We start from the raw sequence: 27,281 nt of genomic DNA, 5'->3' as shown, positions 1-27,281 counted from the left end.
GCTGAGGAGGTTAGTGGGAACTGAAATCCAACCCAAGTTCTAGACACATTGCTGTGCTTCCTGGTATCCACATGTCTTGGTCCCTCCCTTTTCCTCTCATCCCTAAAAGGTGACTTTTTAGCTGAGCAAAGACCAAATGCACGGTCAGCAAGTTAAGCAGTGCCATATGCGCTTTCCACCTGAAGGGGCCGCCTTTCTGTAATTGCCAAAATGGTTTAGAAGTGACCTTGCTTACGTAGGTGAGTTATCACAGGCCAGCTGGCAGTGCCCATTTTATATACTACTATTTGACTCTTGTAAGACATTGCTGGTGGACGATTTAATTGGGTAAGTCATGACCTGCTGAGATTTTACTCTGGGGCATTGAATCATGGGTCAAAGTAGATGGAAGTTTTCTAAAAATGTTGAGTTCCTTCTAACCAAAGATTGTGGTCATTTACAAATTTTTGGAACCTGATGACTGGCTCTTGTGAAACTCTTCTTAAAAAACAATGACTTGAATTTGTAAAGAGATGAGAAAGAATTATCTTTCATCAGAGATACAATAGGATTTCTAAAAATTATAGTTACTGTCTTAGTTATGATTCTGAAGAAGAGTGGTGCAGATGGCCGATTATTTTGTGGGTCTGAGAGGATCAATATTTCAATATGTATCAGTAACAGGAGATGGATATTAAAAGAAAGCATCAGAATCTAAATATAGAAATATTATTTAAAGCCGGGCGTGGTGGCGCACCCTGGTAATCCCCGCGCCTGGGAGGCAGAGACAGGAGGATCGCACAGATTCGAAGCCAGCTGCACTGGCTTAAGAGACCCTGTTTCCAAATAAAAAAGTGTAAAAATAGGTCTGGGAGTGTAGCCCAGAGGTAGAAGGGCTTCCAGGAACCCCAGTACCCCCCCACACACAAAAAGAATATTATTTAAAGTGGAAAGAAGTCTTCTTTCTGTACTCAGCATTATTAACTGACCATTGAAAGAGGACAGTGGGCTGAGCAATGTCATGTGGTCAGAAAGAACTGGTGAAAAGTCAAAGTAATTCCAACCAGAACAAATATCTGAGTAAATACTTCAAGATGGACACACATCTGTGTGATTTCAGGGACAGAACGAAAGTTTTTCTTGCCTTCTCCACTCATCTCTTCTCCAATACTTCTTATGTTTGTTTGATAATGCCTGGTGGTCTAAGATTTATTATTCGCTATTTTGGCTGAAAAGTTCATCTGCTATTAAAATGCAGATATCTCTGGGATAGTTTTCAGCTCTCTAAGAGAGCACAGAAAACACAGTTTTATAGGGAGAAAAATATAAAAGGATAGTACCTAGAGCTGGGGAAATGGCAGTAAGATGGGGCAGGGTTGAGACAGTTTTGTCTGCAATTTCAAGAGGAATTGAATCTACTCCGGAGGTCAAAACAACTTTATATGATCAGCTCTGTATAATAAGAAATGATAATTTGACTTAGAGATTAGTGAGTCCTGGACTTCAGTCAGACAGCCCTGAACTCTGGTTTGATTTCTACTTCTGTCTCTAACTAACCATGTTTATTTGGACAGGCACAGCTCCTTCCAAACAACAAATATTTATGTGCCTAATATGTGATAGACATTGTTTTAAATGAAATCATAGCAACAGTAGTACCAATCTTTTAGAATTGTTATGAGAAACAAATGAGATAATTTCCAAATGTAGTGCTATGTGCCTGCCACAGTAAGAATAGTTTTACAGAGTAAGGATGATTCCTCTTGTCTGTAAATCTCTGCACAGTTTACAAACCATGTTCCCATCTACTATCTCCTAATAGAAACCCTGTAAGTAGAACTGGTCAGAATATTTAGTGTTTATTTTTTACAGGCAAGGAAGTAGAGTTTGGCATGACTCTTATTATGTTTTTTGATATAGAATGTCCCTTGGATAAGCTCACATATTGGTAATGCCAAAATGTTCAGGGGTGAAATAATTGGATCACGTGAGTTCTAATTGCATCGTGGATAAATCCATTGGCGGATTAATAATTTGAATAGATTTATTGGGTGGTAAGGTAGGCAGGTAGGTTGTGGCTAGAGGAGGTGAGGTGTTGGGGATATGGTTAAGGGGACTATTTTTGTCCCTCACCCTCTCTCCTTTCTCTCTCTGCTTCTTGCCATCATGCCTTAAGGACCTGTGGCTCAGCTCCTGATTGGCAGCTGGCATGAATAGACTATAAATGTTTCTTTCTCTAAGTTGTAGTTGTCAGGTGTTAAGATCACGTGGGTGAAAATGCCAACTGAAACAATACATTTGCTTAGTTGTACTCCTTACTGAGATGGATGATTGGCTAAAACGTTCATAAGCTGGCTCAATACTTTGTATTTATTGTGAATTCCTGTTTTATAGATGGAGAAACTCATAAAGGCTTAGAGAGATCTTGATTTTCTTTTCTGAAATTCATAGTGAAAGAGATGCATTTAGGAAAGCTACAAGTTGGTTAAATGCTTATACATATTGATAAAGGGACAAAAAAGCTCCTAGACACAAAGAAGAGGATGCTGGACAATTTAATCTCTAACAGAAAAGTTATGGGAAGGGCCCTACTGCTTTTTATCTCCACTTAAGTATTAGAAAACTTAAGGATGGGAGAGATTTAGACTGGAAGTAAGAAAATATTTTTATGTCACCAGAGTTCTTAGATTCTGGGAAAGTCTATCAATAAAGGGTTTAAAATCTCTTACCCTAGTCATATTTAGAAATCTTGTATGGTCATATAACTTGGAATATTATTTTGAGGTAGAAAACTGAATCAAGAAGTGATGACTTCTTTCAAATCTAGTTCCATGATTCAGCCTACATTTAGATGATTTAGTAGTAGGAAAGGAATGTTCTAACATTACATTTGTTCCAATCATTTTTAACCAAACAAATATTAGACTTAAAAGCAGCAAAAATGAAAAAAATATATTTCAAACATCTCATCTCTGAGAAAAATTAGATTTTTTTTCTATTGGTAAGACTATTTCAACCATTTTCATTGGCTATCTGGGAGAATTTCTATCAACTCTGCCAAGCTAAAGACTCTGGGAATAGTACTTGCCCATAAATAATCAGGTTATTGAAAACACAGCCTTCAAGTTTCGGCTCAAAGTAAAACCTTCTTAGACTGACATGAAAATCAGAGCTCATTTTTAATGGTATGTGACCTTGCTAAAATTCTTTTTTAAAAATTTAGTGAAAAGCCATATGTGCCTGTCAATTTGGTGTGTATGTGTGAAAACACTCATCTATCCATGAAACATGGCCTTTTGGGGGACAAGAAACAAGATAACTTCTGTGACTATGGGTGAGTGGGAACTCAACTGCCTTCTAGTCTACGAATGTTGGTTGGAGGCCACGTTCATAGAAGGTGTTAAGTTATTTTAATGATCTGCTGTGGTCAGGAAATATTCTTTCCCTTTTGACTCACTTATCTTTAGCTATATCATTACCAAAAACCAAATGAGTTTAGTGTTTTTTTAAATTAATGTTATTTAAGAAAGATGAGGGAATATAGTTGGCTCTTCATATTGGTGTGTTGTGGACCCCTGGAGTCAGCCAGCCTTGAATTAAAAAGATATTTGAAAAGTATCTCTACTGTAAATGTAGACATTTTTCTTGTCATTATTTCCTAAACAAGATTTTATAACAATTATTTACGTAGCACCTACAGTGTATTAGTTATTATAGGGATTAGTTATTAAAGGATGACTTAAAGTATACTATAGGACGAACATGGTTTGTATTCAAATACTCTGCCATTTTACATAAGATGAGTGAATATTTTTGAATTTCATATCTGGGTGTGTGTGTGGGGGGGTTCTTGTAACCAACCCAGTGGATAACAGAGAATGACTGTACACTAAATAGACATAATAACTGAATGCAATATTCAATTAGATCCTGTTTGTGTTAATTCATTTGTGCCACTATAACAAAATTTTCTAAATTGGGCAAATTATAAATAAAAATTTATTTCTCAAGTTTTGGAGGCTGAGAAGTATAAGGTTCAAGTACTAGAACATTTTATTTTATACATGGTAAGGGGATTGCTTGCTCTCTGTTTCTAAGAGGGGACCTTCTTGCTGTATTCTTAGGAGGCCTGGCTTCCTCAAGTCCTTCTATAAAGGTACTAATTCTATTCATGAGGGTGGACTGCTCACATCTTAATCAATTCCTAAAGCCTCTCCCTCTTAATACTATTACATTGGGGATTCATTTTTATACCTTTATTGATGCATTATTACACATCATAGTGAAATTTGAAGTGATTCAAACACACACACACACACACACACACACACACATCCATGTATATACACACACACCAGGGTAAATTGTATTTTTGTGTGTATGGTACTGGGGATTGAGCCTAGAGGCATTCCACCTCCAAGCTCTACCCCCAGCCCTATTTTATTTTTATTTTGAAACAGAGTCTCACTAGATGGATGAGCGTCTCACTACTTGCTGAGCCTATCCTTGAACCTGTGATTCTCTAGTCTTAGCTTCCAAGTTCTGGGATTGCAAGTGTGTGCTACCACGCCTGGCTATCCAGGGTTAAATTTTAACATAAATTTGGGAGGAGGGACCCAAGCCAACACCAACATTCAAACCATAGCACTTTTACCAAACAGCTGTAATTTTTTTGTGTGTGTGTTTGAAACTTTCCAAAATGAAAAGTTGAGGGGGGAAAACAAGAAATTTTAGTCCAACCTCTTAAACAAATTACTTGGGGTTATACTTTGGTGATTTCTCAGAGAGAGGGACTCCCTTTCAAACTTGTCTTATAAGAAGCAGGATTAGAGTTCTGTATATTTTTGGTAAGATGTTTGGCACAATGTTTTTTCTTTTTTCTTTTAGGAGCTTAAATAATATTTTCCCAAGGGCTAAAATGATGATGATGACGGTGATGATGATTACTGTTGCTATCATTTTGTAGTGTTGGAGATTAAACTCAGAGGCATTCTACCTCTGAGCTACACCCCTAAACCCATTTTATTTTTTATTTGGAAATGGCCTCGCTAAGTCGCAGAGGCTGGCTTTGAACCTGAAATCCTCTTGTCTCAGCCTTCCGTGTACTGAGACTACACGCTGGCCAGGGGCTATGAGATTTAAAATCTAGAGATTTAAAGGGACAGAGGATGCGGTTCCGGTTGGGAAACATGCTCATCAGCCTGAAGCTTTAATTACAACTTCTTTGGAGTTCCTAGTGCGCTGTCCTCATTAATCTCCAATCAGAGGTTTGAGTCATCAAAATAAATCTGCGGGATTTACTCACCCGGTGCTATTCAGCAGCCCAACGTCACAGTTTCCAGGGACGCGATATATGACACCCTCTGCCCTTTCACTGCCGGGTTGTCTCCTGATCCTCCAAGCCCAAGTGTATCTAAGGGTTTCTGCAGAGGCTGGTTGGGAAAGGAAGACGAATGCAGGAGCGATTCTGTGCTGACATCAACGCAGAAACTTCACTGGGGCCAGAAAACATGTCTGGTGCCAGAAGTTCCTGTTAATGTTCGTGTATAACCCGGTTCAATTCCCTAACCAGAGGGTATCCACCGCGTGTGTGTGGGGGGGAGGGGAGATCTCTCCATCCTATGTCTTGGAAACCAGGCTGTGGTGCTGAAAAGACAACCTGGCAGGCGTCTTTCCGGCGGGAAAGAAATGGAAGACTCCGATCTCTTCTGGATCTCGGGGAGATGAAACCAGAGGCAAACCGTCCCAGGCAGATCTATTCGTGAAAATCCAGTAGATCGCCACCAGAACCGCCCCTCCTCCCTCTGCCTGCGGAATCAGACTCAGCAGGATCCCCTAGGCGGCTCCTGCACTCCTGCGGCTGGCGGTCCCTGGAAATTCTCCTGCCTCACCTCGGAATCCCTTGTTCAACTCTCCTCTGGCTGTGCTGCTCATTGTCAGCCAGAGACTCCCCAGGTCTCCCTGACGGCCGGGACTGCAACTTGGGGAGGGGGTAGAAGAGCTCACCAACTCCAAGGAAACTTCGTGGCCCGAGATGCCTGGGCTTTGGGGGCTTCCCCAGCCCTCCCACGCCGGGTCATCCCAACAGCGCTCCAGCTGCGCTCGGCAGGGCTGGTTCTGAGCCGCAGAGACACCGGCAGCAAAGCCGTGCCGCCCAGGGCAGTCCGGCCACAGCCGCAGCCCGCCTGGGGCTCCTGGCCCGGCGCTGCGTGTGCAGGGAGCAGGGACCTTTGTTTTTCTGCAGCAGGAGCGCGAGGCTGTCTCTCTCCCCGCCAGACTTCGCTGGCCCGCAGCAATAGTTATGGGAGTTGCCGGGGCGCCCAGCGAGAGGGAACCCCTGGGCGCTGCATCCTTTTTGAATGTTTTTCCTCTGCACGGACCACGTCTTTCTTCCTGCTTTGGGTAAGCAGACTCAATCTGGACATGGCCAAAGGGCAGAATCGAAGGTGTCGAGAGGCTATCCTAAGGATAGCACAAGGAGTTAAGGCGCTAAGTTGTTTTTGTTCTTGGAAAGGGGGTCTTCCTACCCCGCACCCCTACTATCTCTTGGGCAGTGTAGGAAGAGTTGCTGTGGATTTTAGGGGCGTCGCAGGAGAGGGCGCTGGGATTTGTTTATTCATGGTGATTCTCCCCCCCCCCCCCCTTACAAACTTGACTTTGAACACATTTTGAGAAGGGAGCTAGAAAGGGGAGGCTGAGAGAAAGCCCCAGGGGTTAGTGGCTGGGCAGGTAAGGAGGAAGCGTCCAGTTATCTAACAGGGCTGATCCTAAGGGCCAGTAGCTAGTGTCTTTATCCCAGGCCAGCAGCTCTACCCCACCCCAGTAGCATCCATTGCAACCGTCCCAGCCCCCAGTAACTGCCCTGCTGATGCCATTTAGAGGAAGCTCTTTGATGATGGGGAGGGGGGGGTAACTTCTAGCAAGGACCTGCAACCTATCTCACACATGGGGATGCTGGTAGGTGTTTGTTGATTGGGTGAGTGAAGATGCCTCCCAAGGCTGCATCTTGTGCCATGGAGATTTGCCTCAGACAGGGAACTAATTCCCTGATATTGATCCCTGAATGCAAATACAGCTCAATTTAGTTTGCAAAGGAGGGGAAATGGCTGGAGTCTTAGACAATATGATATGTAGATCATCATTACCCAAAAGAACACTTTTGATAGCTTCAAAGTCAGACTCCTGTGTCCAAGGACCAGGTGAGCTTGTGAGGTTTGGGCACAAGAAGTATTGGCCTTTGGGTCCACAAACTTGGGTTTGAATCTCTGTGTTGTGACCTTGGGAGTGTTCCTGACCATCTGTACAAGGAGGCCAGTGGAGGCCTCCTCAGAGAGCGAGGTAGGGCAGATGGATGGGGAGGAGGTAAGAGGCGCTCGACACATTCAGTCTCCCTTCCCCATCACTGGGAGACTCAGGAGAGAAGGTACTTTCTTTGCTGAGACCTCTGGAACTCTGATAGAAGTAAAAAACTTTGCACTGCAGGGAAGTAGAGTGGACAGTAAAAGACGGCAGAGTGAGGCTCACGGGCTCTTTTTGGAAGCAATTGACTTTGGGCTTGAAACAGCATTTCCACACATGAAGTCAAGGTTCCAGCCTGGGCTGCCTGGAGGGAGGTTCACCAATAAAGCACCCACCAGCCTTTCCCACGGAGCAGAGTGCGGCCTGGAAGGGAAAGGATGATGAGACAACGCTATTGGCCCGGGGTTCCCTAGGACCCTCAAGATGCCTTAGGGCTGCATGCGATCAGAGTGCAATGGTCAGTGGGCAGCCCGGGGCTGGGGCCAGCAGTCATGTTCTTTCTCATAAAGTCAAGGCAACAACACTCTAATCTGACCTTCTGGCCCTGGATAGTAAATCCCACGAAGGAAGGTTCTACATCCACTTCATTTTCTGCCGTAGGGTCCAGCACCGAGCCCCATGAGGGCACATAGGGGTTCCATATGTATATGCCGAATGGACGAAGGATTGTAGTAACCTATCTACAGGCCAAAGGAAGGGCTTAAGCGACTTCCTATGGGACAGCGCTGCACGCAATTTCTGTCTTCATTTAGCAACTGTTTCTTGAGCATCTGCGCGGTGCAGGGCTCCGTTGCTAGGCATCCTAAGGAATTCCACACTGATACTTAGAGCGGCCTATTCAAGGACCCCGGCATTATTTGGCTTCGCTGGCTATTTCTGCCGCATCGTAACACCCCCCCCCCCGCCGTGGGGGAGAGCTGGAGTGGGGCTGCCGCTCCAGGCTCAGCTACTTGCTGGGAACATGGCTGGGGACTCTTTGCACCTGCCGGTGCTGGGTTCCCCAGGGCCACCGCCTCCCGGAGCCGCCCGGCCCTGGCAACTCGGCTTCCCTCCAGGGCCGCCGCGCCTCTCTCCAGCCCCCTCCCCAGCCTCCGAGCGGGAGCCCCAGTCCGGCTGCAGGTAGCTGGGGAAGGGACCGGGGCGCGCCACGGGAGCCAGCATCCCCGGTGGCGAGCTCGCTGCCGACGCCAAGCGGCCCCAGAACAAAAGGCTCATTCATGGCTGGCTCCGGCCTCCTCGGAGGGACGTGGGTTCGGGGCTCGGGCGGGAGCACCAGGCGCGGGAGGGGACCGGAGTGAACAAACGAAGTGACCAGAGATAAGGCAGAGGCGTCCAGGGCGGGCGCGGGCGAGATCGGGTCACCCGGCGGCCCAGGTCTGCGGCGGGGCCGCGGCCGCCCTTCCTCCGCCTCCCGCAGCGCCTTCCAGGCAGCCAAGCGTGTCTCCGGCTGCAACTCCGCGGGGTGAGCGAGCGATCGCGGGGCGGCCGCCTCCCAGCCGCACGCCCGCCGGCCGCGCCAGTAAGTAGCAGCGCGCGCCGCTCGCTCCCGCCCCGCGGGTCCGCCGCCCCCCGCCCCCCGCCCCCCGCCGGGTGGGGGGGCTGCGGCTCCGGCTCCGCGCGCCTCCCTCCGCCGCCAGCAGCCGGAGCCCCGCGCACCGGGGAGGGTCGCTCTGCCGCGCCACCCCTGCATCCAATGGCTTTCGGGGGGTGGGGAGCGGGGGCGTCGCCCGGGGGCTGGGGTGGGGCGTGTGCGCTCTGCGCTGCGAGCTGGGCTGACGTGCCCGCGAGTGAGCGAGCGAGCGCGCGTCCAGGAGTGTGTGCCGCCGTGGTGTGCGAGAGTATGCGTACACGCCCTCGGGGGCCGGGTAACACCGCAGTGGGCTTCTCCCGAGCCTCGGTCTTCCGGCTCCTCAGCCCCCAACCTGCCGCCACCACCGCTTTGGCGAAGCGGCTGGGGCGGCTTCCATCCCTCCGAGCCGTCTTCTCCATCCTGCTATCCACCCCTTGACGATCTTACTTTTTCTTAGACCCACCCGGGCGCAGCAGCCCACCCTCCCTCCCCAACGGGTGCAAACACCCCGAGCATCTATCTATCTCCAGTTCTTTCCTGAGCCAGGGCTCCCCACCTGTCTTTCTCTGGAGTTCCTCCGCCAGCCAGTCCAAGGCTCCCCGTCCTCGGAAATCGTTTTTGTAGGACTGCTGCAGCAAGGCGTGTAACGCTCGAGGACTTTTATTATAATTTTGAATCTTTTTTTTCCATTTCCTTCCCATCTGGGCAACGGAGCAATGAAATTTCCAATCGAGACGCCAAGAAAACAGGTGAACTGGGATCCTAAAGGTTGGTATTCCCGACGCTGGCTGCCGACGCCCGGCCTCCATCCCCCGCGTGCGCGCGTCCGGGCGTGGAAGCCCTCGCGCTCCTGGCGGCGTGTGTGCCCAGCCTGGGAAATGCGCCGGGGAACTGCGGCGCTGCGGGTGGGAGGAGGGCGGAGGCAGCGTGGGTTCGGAACCCAGATAGCGCCTGGATCTGTTGGTTCACAGTCTATTTAAAGATGCAGCCAGCAGGCTGTAGGGTTTGAAATTGCACCAAGTGTTGGTATTTGCTTTTGACTTCGGGTGTGCAAGTGTGTGTGTGTGTGTGTGTGTGTGTGTGTGTGTGTGTGTGTGTCCTTTGTTTCTGGTGATCTTTGTTTCTCTGGCAGATGGGTGGGGTGCTCCCCCACCTCCGACCTAGAGTGTGCTGCCTGCCCTGGGTGTCCTCAGTGGGAAAGGTTTCCTGGCAGCGAGCGAGGCTCGCATCTGCAGCCACGGTCCCTGGGGGTAGCCCTTCTCCTAGGACACACAGAATAATGGAGCCCATAGGGCCTCCCTGGTCCTCGCTCAATCTTATTACCAAAGGAGGCAGCTGGTTTAGCTCTGGTTGGTGTGGAAGGCATCGGGGGAAGTGGCTTTGGAGAGGGGTGGGGCTGGCTAAGGTTCTGGGAGGGGTCTCAAGCTTGCCCACCAGCGCAGCCCTGTTGTTTGCAGGCTTTTATGACTGTTGGACACGGTTCACTCTCGCAAAAGGGCGCCTTATAGATAGATGTGCGTGTGTGGAGAGCTTCGGCCACCTTGTCTGAAATTAGCATACAGATGTTACGGTTGCTCCTGGTAATACGGGTGTCCGATAGTTGAAACCTCCCGTCCAGTTGTGACGGCACTTCTTTTAGCCCATTCGAAGGTTCAGTTTGGCTATTGCCTCTATGTGTGTTTTGGAGTTGAAATTTTTTAAATTTGTTTCTTTGGTGTGCGTGTGTGTGTGTGTGTGTGTGTGTGTGTGTGTTGTGTTGAATGTTTTTTATGAGTCTATTTCTTCTCTTCCCCAGGCTGAGAACAGGAAACCTGTTCAATTTGTTGAGTCAATGTCAGATCAATTGACCAGCAGTTGAAAAGTGAAAGAAGAGCTGTTGCCCTTTGAAAACACTGAGGTGTCTTTAAACACCCAAAATACAACCAAAACCTATCTTGTCCCCAAATCCCCAGACATATGGAAGTGCGCTTTGACTTTTTTTCTTGATCCCTGAGGAACATTTTCTGTTGAGTATCTAGCCCAGTCCTCAGCATTGAAGATACGCTCAGAACAGGAGAGACAGAAGGCCTGACCTTCTTGGAGTTGGCAGGGAGGGAAACACAGAAAGCCATCCTTGCATCAGAGGTGCATCATGGAATTTACGTGCGTTCCATGAGCACCAGAGTTCTAAGACAGTGTCTGAGAGAAGAGACTGACAAGGACCAGGGGAGGCAGGTGGTCAGGGACGTCTTCCTGAGGAATACACCAATACTGAGACCCAGATCAGGAGTTAATTGATCAGTAAGAAGGAAAACTGTTTGCAGAAGAGGGAACAGAAAGTTCAAAAGGGCCTGAGGCACAGGGACTGTGTGTCTCTGAGGAACGGAAGAGAGGTTCCCATGAGTAGAACTGAGATCAAGGGAGGTATAAGGTGGTGGGGGGAGAAGGGCAAGTCTTTATTTAAGTACCAAGTGGGTTTGTTCTGAAGTGATGTGATTTGAACTAAGTTTCAAGAGATGCTCTGGATCGGAAGCAGCAGGTACTGGGTGGTGGGGAAGGAGCAGTGGGTGGAGAAGGGGGCTGTGGAGGGCAGGACCTGCTGAGAGGGCTCAGGACCTCAGCCTAGGACTAGCCAAGCAGGTGAAGTCCCTGAGCATCCAAGGGTGTGGCAAGTGGGCCATTGTCTAATCAGTGGGCGGAGATCTTCCAGGAGCTGGGGTAGAGGTAGAGACCCTGGAGCTGATTGTGTGAAGCTGGCCTTGTCTTTCCAATACAGTTCTATGGGGTTGTCATTCTATAAATTCATGTCCCTGGAGCAAATGCAGATGAATTTCCCACATTTTACAGCATCCACAGTTACAGTCACTCGTGCTAAAAATAGCAAGACTTCAATAAAAATAGCAACATTTAATGAGCAAGCATTGCGTGCCAGGTGTAGATTATTTCATAGCTCTGTTGTTGTGATATTTATCTGATGGTGTGTCATCGCCCCCTGGGACACTTGATTGCCATTATGACTCCCCTAAGCTGCCTTCCAGGGGCTTTCCTGCATGCTTGTCCCTGAAGGTGGAGGTGACTGATGGCTTCCTAGCTAGGTGATGAGTAGAGGAGGAGAGCTGGGGAGTGAGGGCAGCGTGTCTCACATCAGTGTAGAATTACGTGCCAGACCCTGGGCTAATGCTTTGCATATGTTAGTACTTAATCTTCACAAAGCTCTTAGAAGGCGGGTACCATCCTAATTTCACAGATGCGGGAAATGAGAAACAGAGAGGCTAAGTATCTTGCCCAAGAAGCGCAGCTGGTGGGTATTGGGACAGGACTAGAATCTAGGCTCTTCGATACACTTCTAGTGTGTGTCTTTTGAGCTTTTGGAACCTCTGACTTTTGCCTGGAGGGGCTTCCATAGCTTAGGGACTGGAGGAGCTCACTGGGAAGACAAGACTGGAGAAAGAGGAGTCAAAGGAAGAGGATGATGATGAGGAGGATGGGAGTGGAAGAGTGAGTTAGTGAATTAGCTGGTTCATTTCATTCCTTTCTCCACTACCCACTCTGGCCATAGCAACTTTGATTTCTCCTGTTGTAGACCATCTGCTGGTTGCTGGACAGATTTTGGGTCCACTCTGCTGAGTTTCAGATTCACACATCCAGTGTACTTAGCAAAGCAAAGAAAAAGGGGAGCCTAGAACTGCACCAGAAAAGTGAGGTCCTGTGACAGGGACTGTTGGGATTTGGCTGCCAAATTCTCAGGTGGAGGTGCTCAGGAGTTTCGGGAAAAAGTTGTAAGTAGGGTATTTGGCTCACAGCTCCTTACCTGACAGTTTAATAGCAACATCTGAAGGTGGTTTGCGAGCAGATTGGTTTTGATTGCACTTGGAGGAATTAAGCAAAGCACTGTCGAGAGGTGTAGGTGCGAGAATAAAACCTCAATATACAGTGAGTCCTTGGTGAGCTCTGGTCTCCCCCTATAGTCAGAGATCTGAGCCTTCTACTAAGAGGGGTGCTATTTGGGCAGGAGCTGCATGGAGGTGGACTGGTACCCAGTCGTTGCTTTTATAGTGTTTTAAATCACCAGGATCACTTAGGAACGAGTTTCTGCTTAAAACTGGGATTTACTTATGCGTGTTAAGAACTTTTAAAACCATTGAGAGCAGCAAACAGTATTTCCATGCCTTGAGGCAGGACAATCAATATAGTGTAAAAAAAAAAAACCCTCTGAATTTGGGAGCAAGCAAATTAGGATCTAGAACCAGTTGTAGCAGTAATTTAGCTGTGTGACTCAAAATGGATCAAACACTTAGGAATTGGACCAGAAAGTTTGCAACTGCTAGAATAAATTGTAGGGTCAGTACTCCAACATAAATGCCCAAGCAACATCCTCAGGATTTTCAGAACTCAGGAAATGATACCAAGAATTAGTAAGTGGGATGGCATCAAATTAAAAAGGTTTTGCTCAGCAGGGGAAACAATTAAGAACATGAAGATAAAGGCTTAGAGATTGGGAGAAAATCTGTGCCAGCTACTTTTCCTGGAGATAATTTATATCCAGAATATATAAATAACTCAAAACACCACCCCAAGCTCCCCAACAACCCGATCAATAAATGGACACATGAACTAAACAGGCTTTTCGAAAAAAGAAACACCAATGGCCAACAAATATACAAAAAAATCAACATTTTTAGCAATCAAGGAGATGCAAAGCAAAACTATATTGAGAGCTGGGTGTGGTGGTTCATGCTTGTAATCCTAGCATTCAGGAGGCTGAGACCCGGAGGATTGCGGTTCGCAGACAGCTTCAGAAACTGAGTGAGGCCCTCTGCAACTCAGTGAGACTTGGTTTCAAAATAAAGAATAAAAAATAGGGCAGGAGGTGTAGCTCCGAGGTCTGAATGCCCCTGGGTTCCATCTCCAGACCCGCAAAACAAAACAAAACAAACAAACTATACTGAGGCCAGGTATAGTGGCACACTCCTGTAGCCCTAGTATTTGGGATGCTGAGACAAGAGGATTACAGGTTCAAGACCAGCCTTAAACCAGCAACATAGTGAGGCCCTTAGCAACTTAGTGAGACCTTTTTCAAAGTGAAAAATAATGAAATAGGGCAGGTGATATAGCTTAGAGATAGAATACCACTGGGTTTAATTCCTAGTAACACACACACACACACACACACACACACACACACACACACGAAAATACCCTGAGAATCCATGTCATTCCAGTTAGAATGACAGTCACCAAGAATACAAATAGCAATAAATGCAGGGAAGGATGCGAGGGAAAAGGAACATTTATACATTGTTGGTTGGGTTGTAAATCTGGAAATGGAAATCAGTAAGGAGGTCCATCAGAAAACTAGGAATGGAACCACCATATGACCCAGCTGTACCACCCCTTGGTATCTTTCTAAAAGAATTAAGTTCTGAATCCTATAGTGTTACATGCATGTGCACGTTTATAGCACTCTCAATTCACAATGGCCAAATTATGGAACCAGCCTTGGTGTTTGTCAATGAATGGATAAATAAAATGTGGTTTATATACATAATTGAATCATAGCCATTCATTAGAAAGAATGGAATTATGTCATTTGCAGGTAAATAGGTGGAACTGGAGAGCATTATGTTAAGTAAAATAAGCCACATTCATAAGTCAAGGGTTGTCATGTTTTCTCTTATAGGTGGAAGTGGAAAGAAAGAAAAGAAAGGAGGGGGACTTCTGTTCTCAAAAATAGAAAGGAGACCAGTAAAGTAGAGGGAAGGGACCAGGAGGAGGAAGGAAGGGAGGGAAAGAGGAGGACCTAGGGAATGAAATTGACCAAACAAGTATAACAACAAATCTCACTATTATATATAACCATAATGTACCACTTAAAAAACGGGAAAAAATTTGAACTTAAAAATTTTGGCCTGTGTGACTTTGGGTTAGTCATTTAACTTCTCTGAGCTTTGATTTCTTTTCAGGTGGGGAGGGGCCATTGACATGGCCTTTGTGTACCTCTCTGGCTTTATTCCTTCAGTTCCCCAGCTGACCTTCACTTCCTTTTGTGTCTCAAGTAAATCAAAACTGTTCCAGTCTCAGGGCCTTTGCACTGGTAGTTTTTTTCTGCTTAGAATTAAGATTTGCATTAGTGGGTGGGTGGGGGCTCTTTTCCAATATTTGACTCTCAGGTCAAATGTTAGCAAGGGTTTCCCTGTCCCACTTGGAGACCTCTTCTTTTTCCTCCAGTCTTGTCTCTTCCTATTCTATCACCTGCTCAATTGTTCTCTTGGCTGTTGTCATGATTTGGAGCATCTTATGGTCACATTTGATGCCTCCCTCCTTCACTAGCATGCAAACTCTATGGGCAGGGATTTTTTCTTTTTTTTTCTGCTGCTTTGTTTTTTTTTAACTTTTTATTGGTGCATTGTAGTCATACATCTTAATGGAGTACAAGATGGTAGAGGCATACATGCACACATCAGCCAATTAGCCCTTATCCAATTCCCTCCCTATTCCCTCCCCCTCACTCCTTTTCATGTTTGGCTTAGTGATTGATTTTGATACATTTGTGAATGTACACTAGGGAATTTCCCTCCTTCTCCCTCCATCCCCTCAGTTAAGTCACCTTATTTGATCATCTATAGAATCTCCTTATTTGTCTAGAGTTTCTCCTATGACCCATTTTCTCTAGCTTCCACATATTAGGGAGAGTATTCAATCTCTTATTTTTGTGACTGACTAATCTTACTTAGCATAATGTTCTCCAGTTCCATCCATTTTTCTGGAAACGACATAATTTTGTTCTTTTTTTTGTGGTTGAGTAAGATTCCATTGTGTACATATCCCATGGTTTTGTAATCCATTCATCTGTTTATAGACAGACATCTTGGCTGGTTCCATAGTTTGACAATTGTGAATTGTGCAGCTATGAACATAGATACATATGCATTAGTTTGGTAGTTTGGTTTTCATTCTTTTCGGCAGATACCCAGAAGTGGTATTGCTGGATCATATGGTAGGTTTGTTCCCATTCTTCTGAGGATCTTCCATACTATTTTCCAAAGTGGTTGCACTAATTTGCAATTCCATTTTCTTTTTTTTATTCTGTCCATTGCCATGTGTCTAGTGCCACAGGAAGTTCCTGGCATGTAGTAGGCACTCAGTAGGCCTTTGCTGAATGGGTTGATGGAGGGATAGGTCAGAGAAGGAGGGCTCTGTGCATCACGGGAATTACACATGGAGGACTCCTCTAAATTATACATGGCAGAGTACAAATAGGGAAGAGGGAAGAATAGCCTCAAATAATGGGGTAGGGGAAAGGATGCAAATGGTCCCACTTCTTTCCCTGCTCTCTGAAGTCTCTAGCACAGAGTTTTCTTTCTTTTGCCTTTTTTTAAAACCAGGAGTGAAAGGTCAAATGGCAAGCAAGGTGGGGATGGGTAGGTGGGCTCATCCAGCCTGCTAAAAATATGGTCAGTGTTCAGTTAATAAGGAAATCATATTAGCTATTGGAATGTGGCCACTTTTAGGTACATTAATCCACTTAAGAAAGAAGAACTAAAGCTGGATTATTATTTTTTTTAAAGCTGCACTTTTAGTGCACACTTTAAAACCAGGATTCCAGAAAGTACTTTTCAGTTTACAGAACGCTTTTTACAAATCATCTCATTTGTTCTTTAAACAACCCTATTTTTATAGATAGTCGAGTATTAGAGTCACTGATGGGAAAACTGAGCTGTAGAAAGAGCAAATGAATTATTGATGCCAAGAGTTGCAAAAAGGCAGAGCTGGGGCCACCCTGAGCTCCCAAAGCACCTTTGGATGCTTCCAGCAGAGCAAGTCCCCTCGAGCTTTTCTTCCCTCTGGGGTCTTTGTCTCATTCAGCCAGCATTCGCACTGCTGTGACCCGAAATACCTGACAGCCACAGCTTAGGGGAAGGAAGATTTATTTCCTCGTGGATCTGGAGATTTCATTCCATATAAGTATATAACCTGCTTTACACTGGTTGCCAAGCAGGAGCTGGGGCTGCAGGTCCTTAGGCCTGATGGTGGGGAGGAGAGAGAGAGTAAAGGGGTGGAGGGCAAGTGCAAATGGTCAGACAGAGAGGGTTAGAGGCAGATGTTCCAGCTTGGTGGATCTGGGATGGACACACACACACACACACACACACACACACACACACCCAGCCACACCTCCAGGAACCTACCTCTGAGCGTGGCTGCCTCCAGAGCATGAGGTCCCAGGGCCATTTTATTTTCAAACCATGACATACTCATCTCCTACTCTCTCACTTCCTACCCAGAAGTATTTTCAGAAGTTTTTTTGAGAGATTCCGAGAGAACCATCTCTTCATTGATGAGCAAGTCCTTTGTGGCCATCTGGCCAGCACGTTCATTATCCCAGGAGTCCAGGCGGAGGCCCCGGGATCCTGCTTCTGCTGTCTGGCTAACAAGATATTTCAGTAACTTGCTGGGTCCCTCAAGTGCTGTCTTTATTAATTTGTTTCCAAACACACATTTGCATAGCTTTGATTTTCTGGAAAGAAAATAATTTATTTTTGATTTGATATCCAACTTTCAGAAGATCAGCATTCCAAATGAGATTAATAATGGGCGCAAATCACCACAATTATCTGAGAAAGTACAGAGGAACAATGTTCCACTGTACTGCTAAAAATATGGGCCAAGGTTTGGCTCAGGGCTCTCTCCCAGCAGTGTCTAAGGGAGTGCACCATCCTTATCCCAATCCCCAATCCCAGCCATCACCGGGTGGAATTAAAGCTGGGCAGCTTGACTCTCCTCTTCCATCCTGTGTCTCGGACAACTGCACTTTGGCTTCCTCTTAAATCAGGCCATTTAAAAATACAATGCAATCTTGCCCCAAACCGGAAAACTTCTACCATAATTGGGATATGGTGTAAAGTATATTTAACATAGTTACAGTAAGCTAGTAGCTTCTTTGTTATTTTTAGTCTATAGAGAATTACACAGATAAAGAGAATTCAATGATAAAACAGGAAGAAGCCATTTTGCCCAGAGCCGTTGATCGGTTTCTGTTGAACAGCTCCTTTGGCGGAGGCAGAAAGGTGAATAAAAGTGACCATCTTTTTTGTACTCGAAATCTCCTATAAGAGTGCTTATCATTCAGATAGTATTAAGAGTTGGTCCCAGAATTACAGCAGAGCTGTGGGGCCGGGGAGGTACGAAGAGTTGATTCCTCACCTCAGGAACCCAGGATCCACAAGGTCCTTTCTGTAGCAGAAAAGAATGTCAGCATGTGCCAGAGACAAAGACGAGTTTATTTAGGAAAGTGAGGGATACACGTTCAAGGGAAAACTTGGGCCATCTTAGGAGGAAGAGAGCAACTTTGGGGTCCTTACGGTCTTCCTCTTTTTATAAAAGATGCTCATTAGGGAGGTGAATAGGGGTGGATGGCAGGGATGGAGGTCTGGTTATTTATTTATTTATTTATTTTTGGGATTGAGCCCAGAGGCATTCCATCTCTGAGCCACACCCCAACCCTATTTTATTTTTATTTTGAAACAGGGTCTCGCTAGGTTGAAGTCTACTTAATGAGGCTGTCCTCGAACCTGCAGATCCTCCTGTCTCAGCCTCCCAAGTACTAGGATTACAAGTGTGTACCACTATGCCTGGCTCTGGTCTTTCTTTTAGAATTGGCAGGTTCCTGACATTTCATTGGTCAGTGCTGGGTGATGTCTGGGCTTTGTTTACCAGGAATCTCAGGTGGGGAGAGGGGCCATCTAAAAATTGAGAAATTTTGCCCAAGAAAGAAGCAGGCCCTGTAGGGTAAAGATAAGAATTACGAATTTCCTAGATTTTAAAACTTTATTTCTCCTTTCTCTCCAGTTTGTCTCTACCTATTATTTTTATTTTTCCTATCCTACCTCAGAGTCAATATTTTGGCAGGATAAAGATAAATAGCATAACTTACTGTCTTTAATGTGAAGTGAACCGGATAGGCTGAATAGAGGTGCTGGGTGCCAGGTGTGATATTTGACAACTGAGTATCACCCACTTTGTCACGTGAGACAAGAAGTCAGCCACCACACGTTTAAGAAAAATGAACGAGGGGAGAAGTTTAGTGATGAAAAGATTCTACCCATGAACTTATTAAATTTTCTTTTGCAAATTGGGGACAGTATGTTTTCATCCATTTTAACCAGGAACCAAGTCAAGTTGGCTCCTGGATTCTACTGGTTGAAAATGTGCTAGGCCCAAAGCATTCATTTCTCATGGTGGAATTTGAGGTCGCAGGGGAAAAAGGATAAATCTGGTTCAGGCTATACATTTTTTGGGGGTACTGGGGATGGATCCCAGGGGCTTTCTACTTCCAGGCTACACTCCCAGACCTATTTTATATTTTATTTGGAAATAGGGTCTCACTACGTTGCTGAGAGCCTCACTAAGTAGCTGAGGCTGGCTTTGAACCTGTGCGATCCTCCTGTTTCAGCCTCCCAAGCGCTGGGATTACAAGTGTGCGCCACCAACGCCCGGCAGCATACACCGTCTTACGGTAGCTTGATAGGAAATTAAATGAATGTGGTAGTCATTTAGCCAGGACTCTGGGCAAGGTCACCCTCTGTGCAGAGTAGGAGCTTAGGGTGGGTAGCTCTGGGTCCAACGGCTGCCTCTGATGCTTAGGTGGAAGGGGAGAAGGTTGAGAAATGGATCATTAAGAGTTCTTCGTTCTCTGATCATCTTAGATCACTTAACTTAAGCTGTACCATTTATTGTGGTAGATTTGGACAAGTTGCCTAATTTCTCTGCGACTCAGTCTCCTCATCTGTAAGATAGAATTAGAGCCAGTACATCCTTGGCCTTGTAGGCAGATTGGATAATGTGATGTGGGCAAAGCTCTTACAAAAGTGCTGGAGCCAAGCCGGGCGTGGTGGCGCACGCTTGTAATCCCCGCGCTTGGGAGGCAGAGACAGGAGGATCGCGCAGGTTCGAAGCCAGCCGCGCGCGCTGGCTTAGGAGACTCTGTTTCCAAAATGAAAATGTAAAAATAGGTCTGGGAGTGTAGCCCAGAGGTAGAAGGGCTTCCAGGAACCCCAGTACCAGCAAAAAAAAAAAAAAAAAAAAAAAAAAAAAAAAAGCGCTGGAGCTTGATGGTTCCTCTCATCACTTACCTGCATTACGCTGTTATTTTTGTGCGAGTGCTACTCTGGATGGAACCCAGGGACATTCTATCTCTGAACTACACTTTTAGCCCTATTTTGTTATTTTATTTTGAAGTAGGGTCTCATTAAGTTGTGGAAGACCTCACTAAGTTGCTGAGGCTGGCTTTCTACCTGCCATCCTCCTTTCTCAGCCTCCCAAGCACTGAGATTATAGGTATGAGCACCATGCCTGCTTTGTTGTGGCCTTTCCAAGGTTGCAGGGCTCCTGGTCTCTAAGTTGGGCAGGCTTAATTGGGGCCTCTTGAGAAGCATCTTGGTTCACCATCCAGATCATTTGGGAGGGTGGCCCACCCAGAGCCACTATTTCTGGCACTCATACACTCCTGGTGTTCATGGTGCAGGTTTAAAATAAAAAGACCTATGCTATTCTTGATAAACCAGAGAAAAGACTTTTGGGGGTTAGGATCCCAACACAGGAACCTGGGGGGAGCTACTAACATTCAGGCCGTACGTACCACTGTGTGAAGTTGGGCAAGTCACTTAACCTGCCTGAGCCTTAGTTTTCTCTTGAGGAAATACAAACCACAGTAGCACTTCACAGTGGCTGAGATGACCAGTGGAGCTAAGTATTAGATTATTTATTTATTTATTTATTTAGTGGTAATGGAGATTGAACTCAGGGTAGCTCTATCTTTTACCTACACTCTGTCCTTTTAAGATTTCCTTCCTTTCTTTCTCTTTCTTTCTTTCTTTCTTTCTTTCTTTCTTTCTTTCTTTCTTTCTTTCTTTCTTTCTTTCTTTCTTTCTTCTGTACTAGGGATTGAACCCAGAGGCATTCTACCTCCAAGCTACACTCCTGGCCCGATTTTATATCTTATTTGGAAACGGTCCCATCAGGTTGCTAAGAGCTTTGCTAGGTTACTGAGCTGGCTTTGGACCTGCGATCCTCTGGTCTCAGCCTCCCAAGCACTGGGATTATATGTGTACATCACTGTACCCTGCTTGAGTAAGATTTATAACCTGCTAAATTCTAGACCAGCATTTTCCAAAGTGTGTTCTATGAGGCACCAACTAGTCTTAACAATTGCTGTGAGGGAAATAAGAGTTATGTCAAGTGATTTTAGGATGGTGTATGCTCAGTCTTCCCAGAGAGTCTTTGATTACCTTAGCACCTCACCATGTTGCTGTGTAACAAATCACCTCAACATTTAGTGGCTTGAACCAATGTGAAACATTTATTATCTCACAGGTCCTGTGGCTTAGGAGCTCCGGGGGCACTTAGCTGGGTGGTCTGGGGAGGAGTCTTTCACCGGGCTGTGGTTGAGGAGCTCAGGAGCACTTAGCTGGGTGGTCTGGGGAGGAGTCTGTCAGAGGGCTGTGGTCAGTGTCAGCTGGGCCTCCTGTCACTGATGGTTCACCTGGGGATGGAGGATCTGCTCCCACGGTGGCCCTTTCATGGGACTTGCAGGTGCCTGCTGGAGTTTGTATGAAGCCTTGCTTCCTGCCAGGGTGGGTCTCTCCGTGGGCTACGTTGTGTTCTTACTACTTGGCGGCTAGTTTCCCAGAGCAAGCGATTTCCAGGCAGAGCAACGTAGAAATGGCGATGTCTCTTATGACTTAACCTTAGGACTCACACGTTGCTACCACTACCATGTTCTTGTCTTTCAATGTCGAGTCACTAAGTTCAGTTCGCATTAAGCTCATGCTGGAAGGAAGGAGCATCAAAAAAATTAAAAAAAATTTGAGAAGCATGGTGGCGCACACTTGTAATCCCAGCTTTTGGGAGGCGGAGACAGGAGGATCATGGTTCATGGCCAGCCTCAGCTACTTAGTGGAGGCCCTTTGCCACTCAGTGAGATCCTGTTTCAAAATAAAAAATAAAAAATAGGGCTGGAGGTATAGCCCCTGGGTTCCATCCCCAGTACTGGAAAAAAAAAAAAAGAATTAGAGAACCTATTTTAAAAACACCATAAGCATTTTCTTCCTATGTGTTTTAGATATGCACCAAGTGAAAGGCACTGTGCTAAGTGCTTTACAGTCATTTCATATGAAAAGATGGTGCTGTGGCACACACCTGTAATCCCCATACTGGGGAGGCGAAGGCAGGAGGATCCCAGGTTTGAGGCTAGCTGCAGCAACTTAGTGAGACCCTGTTTCAAAATAAAAGATAAAAAGGGCTGGTGGTGTAGCTCAGAGGTGGAATGCTCGTTGGGTCCAATTCTCAGTACCAAAATTAAATAAATAAAAATGAATAAATAATCTAAAAAGAACAGGTGAAATTATGATCCCTGCTTCTCGAATGAGGAGGCTGAGTTCTTCTGAGCTTAAACAAATTGCCCACAGTTGCCAGCAGTGCTCTGACTTGGACTCGGGCGTGTCACCTCCACCTTGTGGGTCTTTTTTCAGACAATCCTGCAGTCCAGATTTTGTTTGGCCCCACAGTTCCAACTGAAGTACAGAACCACGGCTCATGTAAGAATAACATTTCCCTCTTCACTTTACCCACTACTTGAGATATTATCCTTGAAAGAGAGTGAGCATGATGGTGGCTTATAGAAAAATGAACGTATGGCCTCATAATGAGTCCCAGTACACCGACTAGACTAAACTTTGTATTATTTCAATACAAAAAGCGGAAGTTGAGGCCGTCATGTGGGAACTGTACTATGTAAATCTGTTAAATCAATAACAACAGCAAAATGACCACGTGATGTACCCCGTTTCTTCCTCTCTATGAAACCAGAGGTCAAATGTGAAAACTCACACTCCCCTTTTCTCTTACAGATTCTTTGCAAGCTCCCTTCTTTTGTATATTTAGTAACTGAGAGCCCCAACTCTTTGAGAAGGCGGGAAAACCAGGATGGGCTCTGGACTGAGCAGTGGAAACACCCAGGGACGGGATGTGCGGCCTTGGGTCTGCCGGAGGGAGGAGTGTCCCTGATCCCTGTCGTGTTTCTACTGAACATTTTTTTTTAATACTCTCGTTGCTTTTCTGTACATTCTTGAGAAAATGGCTTTCTGGTAGCAGAATACACTCGATGCCCAGGGGTTGTCATATTTCCCAACATTATACACCTGGCTCGTTCCTGAAGCAATTTTATATTCTGAAGGAAGCTTCAGAGCTTCTGTGTTCTGGGCAGAAAAGAGTGAATACGGTCTCCTTTGAGCACCAGGCTGGACTTGAGAATGACTGAGAGCTGCACATTGTTGAATATGTCACTTTCCCCACAAAATGACAAAGACAGGGTCTTGGGAGGGTGAGGGAGGCCCGTCACGTCCCAGAGCCAGCTCTCATGGTGTCTGCAACCATAGCAACCAGGGCCGGAAAAGTCTGTGGATGGATGCCCATCTGCCATCGTACCCACCCTCCGGTCCCGTCATTGCCCCCTTTAGCCTTTCATCCCGGAATCCCCTGTCCCCAGAGCGACGGACTTCCTGGCTGGTTTAAACACTGCTCTTTTTAACTTTCTAACTAACTCTCCACTTTCCAAGACCCCGTTTTCAATTCCTGGAACCACAGTGGAGTCCTTGTGACTCAGACCAAGCCACGTGCACTTAATTTCCTCAGCGTTTCCATTTTTACTATGAGAAATCGGTGGTAAAGCACAGAGTGTACACTCTGCAGATGTGATTGCAGCTGTGCCGAACGAGGGTGGCTCCCGCAGGCACTCAGTGCTTCCAGCGACACTCCTGTGCTTGTTCGCGGGCTGGTCCAGGTTCTGAGATTTCCGGATGATTGAAACCTGGAGAGTTTTGGGATGTGTTCATGGTAGCTGGAGTTGGCCTTTAGTCAAAACATTTGGACTTTGGTTGGGGCTGGAGGGCGGGAATGTGGTGCAGCCAGGTGAGGGAGGGGAGGTGAATAGATTATGCAGGAATAGCAGGTTATACCAAGGAGTTTTGTTTTTCCCTGAGAGTAATGAGAAGGACTGGGATGGTGTAAACTAGGAGGATGACATGATTGCATTTTTTATTCAAAAGATTATTTAAGCCTCTCAGAAATAATGGATTCAGCAAATGTTTATGGAGAATGCCTACTAGGTGGCAGGCACAGTGCTGGGTGCTGGAATCACCCCCGGGGTATCTGTGTCTTCTTGTGGGTATCCTAGGAATTGATGAAACAGCTCTAGGCAGGAAGAGGCGTCTGTTGGCATCTTTGGATTATGATAACCAATTCCAAACCTCCAGTTGCAAATGGGAGGTGTGTCTTAAAGCTATGGTTATCACTTTTCAAGTTTTGCTAATTAAAATAATCCTTTCTTGGGCTTGGCCACCCAGCCCTTGATTCTGTGATCATTTACATATCTGGAGTGACTACATCAATAAACCCAAACCGTGGGCTCCGTCCACATTCTCTTCAAACGCCTCTGAGAAGCTTGTTGCTAGCGGTTGAGCACAATGGGGCTAATAAAAATTGCCAGCGTCCCCTCCCTCTCCGAGCCGGCTGTCACTTTGCTCTTGGTGTGTCTGGAGGTATTGTAACGCTGAGGCATTTCTCCTCGGACTATAATGGGACCCCTGCTAGTCCTGTCCTTCTGGCCTCAGCTCAGGAGGCCTGCCCAGAGCCTGAATTAATGAGAGGCGGAGTGAGAACACAGCTTTCTGGGAGCAGGAATGCCTGCTAGGCAGCCCATGATAATCATTGCATTCAGCCTCAGTTCTAAGACCAGAAGAGCCTGCAGCTGCAGGGGGTGGAATTTGAGCAGCCCAGGAGGATCGCAAGTTTGAGGCTAGTCTCAGCAACTCCGGCAAGACCCTGTTTCAAAATAAAATCTAAAAAGGGTTGGAGGAGGTATAGATTGGAAGTAGAATGCCCCTGGGTTCAATCCCCAGTACTAAAAAAGAAAAAAAAAATGCAGAAGACGCTGAGCTGAGTGCCTATACATAGCAGCTAAACTCTGACTTTATGGGGATTTCATGGGGGTGGGGACTTTGTCTTGTTCACCACTGTGCCATGTCTTGGAACAGTGCCTGGCATAAAGAAGGCACTTAATAAATATCCACTGAATAAACGGAATAAACAGATGGAGCTCTTTTCCCAGCGGCTGAATACACACGCACATCTGCACTTTCCATAGCCTTCTGGAGAATTTAGTTTGAAATCTCAGAGCCAGTCTACTCCAGGCTCTAGTAGAATGGAGAGCTCATTAAACATTCTTTTTCTCAAAGGAAGAGGAAGCAAAGATCATGCCCAGCACCTGTTACCATTACCACAGAGGCACCTTGGGATAACAGAGGTGATACATGGGGTTCAAAGATAGACTTCGTCCACGTTGCCGGTAAAACATTTGACCAATCTAGACTCCAGTGTGTCCTCTGAGGAACTGTGGTGGGCTTGGAGATCTTGCATCCCTCCCAACTACAGAAGTGAGGTTAATGTGAACCCGGCTAGTCCTGGACATTTGCACTGGTGGAAGTCTGCCTCCAGTGCGCTCCCTCCTGCCTTCCAGGGCTCTCCCCTCCTCCCCACAGGATGCCTCCTAACACCTGTTAAACAGCAGTCCCACTTTTTCCTTTCTTACCTTACACCGTCCATCCATATACCTGGACGCTGGTTCCATTCCCTCTTGGCCCAGCCCTCTTATGCAAACAGTTAGCTGTGGGGTGTTTGGAAGGTAGTAGGTGGCCCTGAGGAGCTGTATCACACTTTGACAAGACACCTTCTGGAGATAAAATCTTGATCCTTATCTCTATCAACGTGTTTATCATGGCACATTATAACTATGTGGTTAGGTGCCTGTCTCAGTGGCTGGTCTATGACTTTTCTGAGCTTTAGATCTCCTTCATCTTTCTGTGTCAAGTTCCCAATCCTGTTTTTTGTTTTGTGGGGTTTCTTCTTATTTGCTTCTGGTACTGGGGATTGAACTCAAAAGCATTCTACCTCCAAGCTATGCCCTCATCCTTCATTATTTTTTTTTGTTTTGAAACATAATCTTGCTAGGTTGCTGAGAGTATCATTAAGTTGAGGAAACTGTGATCCTCCTGTCTCAGCCTCTCAGGTACTGGGATTTTAAATATGTTCACTATGCCCTACTTCCAACCCCCCATTTTATATGGGTCTTCGGTAAGTGTTTGCAAAAAAAAAAAAAAGCAGATGAATAAAAGCAGAAAATAACAGCTGGTAATAGACTGTGGACATCCCGAGAGCTATGGGAAGGAGTGGTGTGGGTCAGGGATTCTCCTGGGTTAGCCTCCCAGGTCCTGGTAGTATAGGAGTGCACCGCTGCACCCAGGTGCTGCGTTTGCATTTTATAAATCTCTTTCCTTCTGCATGTTATAGATCTATTTCAGACACACATTTGACAAGTAAAGGAGTTCAAAAATATTGTAAGATGTATGAAAATAAAGGCATTTTGGTGCTATATCGCTCTGCGAAAAAATGTTTGGATTGACAATTCAGTACGAAATGAGTGTTGATCCTGCTGAAGGCAGCAACATTCTATTAGAAAATTCAGTGATTGCAAAGACAGCTTCAGAGCTGCCTAGTTTGTATTTACATTTTGTTAAGAACCTTTGTTAATTAGGACTCTGTGGCTTGTGCATGGAGAGGAGAGTCTGAGTCTTCCCCATGTTGGTGTATGTAAATTAATCTCCAAAGACTTGCAGCGTGAGATACTTATACACACACGTGTGTGTGAGCACATACTCCAGAAGACGGGAACTTACTGTTACACATGATTTCCAAAGTGTCTAAATTTATATGTCTTCTGAATAGGGGGAAATTGGGGCTTCTGTTCAGAATGTGCCTGGTGGTCTCTTGGGTGCATCTTGGCTGCTGGGGCAGAGTGAGGTGCAGCTGCCTGAGAATCAAGGATCCTGGGTTGGGTGTGTCCACTGAGAACAAGGGTCCCAAGTGAGTGTCTTCCTTGGAGTTTGTTATCCTCATACCCCCAGGGCTGTCAGATGAGCGCCTGGACGAGACCTATAGGAGCCACCCTGCGGCAGCTCCCACAGCCTTCGGCTGTATTTGAAGTTGGTCCCAGTGATTGAGTGAACCCTCTCTGGTGGTGTTGCTGTTGGTGGCAGTGGCCACTGAATAAATGAATGGCTGTTTTCTCCCATTCATTTAAATTCAAAGATGATTGTCAGCCAGAGGAGGTGAGCTGTGAGGTAAGGAGGTGTGCAGGTGTGGCCCCAACTCTTCCAAGCTGCTGATCTTGTGGTAGCTAGCTTTGATGCAGCCTACCTCTCTAAGGGCCTCCACCCAAGACCCAGGAATGGTAGCAATACCTACCACTGAGGTGTTGTGAGACCTAATGAGACCGTGCACACCAAGAGCACAGCACAGTGCCTGGACATGGGAGGCACCTAATAAATGGGGACCATGATGC

The 27,281-nt window shown here is 46.1% G+C and overlaps 1 protein-coding gene across 1 annotated transcript in view; it reads left to right on the top strand.

The window, feature by feature from the left end:
* Positions 1-9,564: 9,564 nt before the first annotated feature.
* The window catches only part of KCNK10 (potassium two pore domain channel subfamily K member 10), a gene marked incomplete at both ends in the record, with an annotated part of 143,870 nt that continues 126,153 nt past the window's right edge, over positions 9,565-27,281 (top strand). Inside the window, one exon of the mRNA XM_080707368.1 lies at positions 9,565-9,616. Coding sequence (XP_080563494.1) covers positions 9,565-9,616 — 52 coding nt within the window. The remainder of the gene's footprint in view (positions 9,617-27,281) is intronic.

Source organism: Muscardinus avellanarius (genome assembly GCF_963383645.1).
Source record: "Muscardinus avellanarius genome assembly, chromosome: 12".
In the NCBI taxonomy this organism is placed as follows: Eukaryota; Metazoa; Chordata; class Mammalia; order Rodentia; family Gliridae; genus Muscardinus; species Muscardinus avellanarius.
The sequence above is the reverse complement of the archived record's forward strand: the minus strand, read 5'-3'. Positions and strand labels throughout refer to the sequence as shown.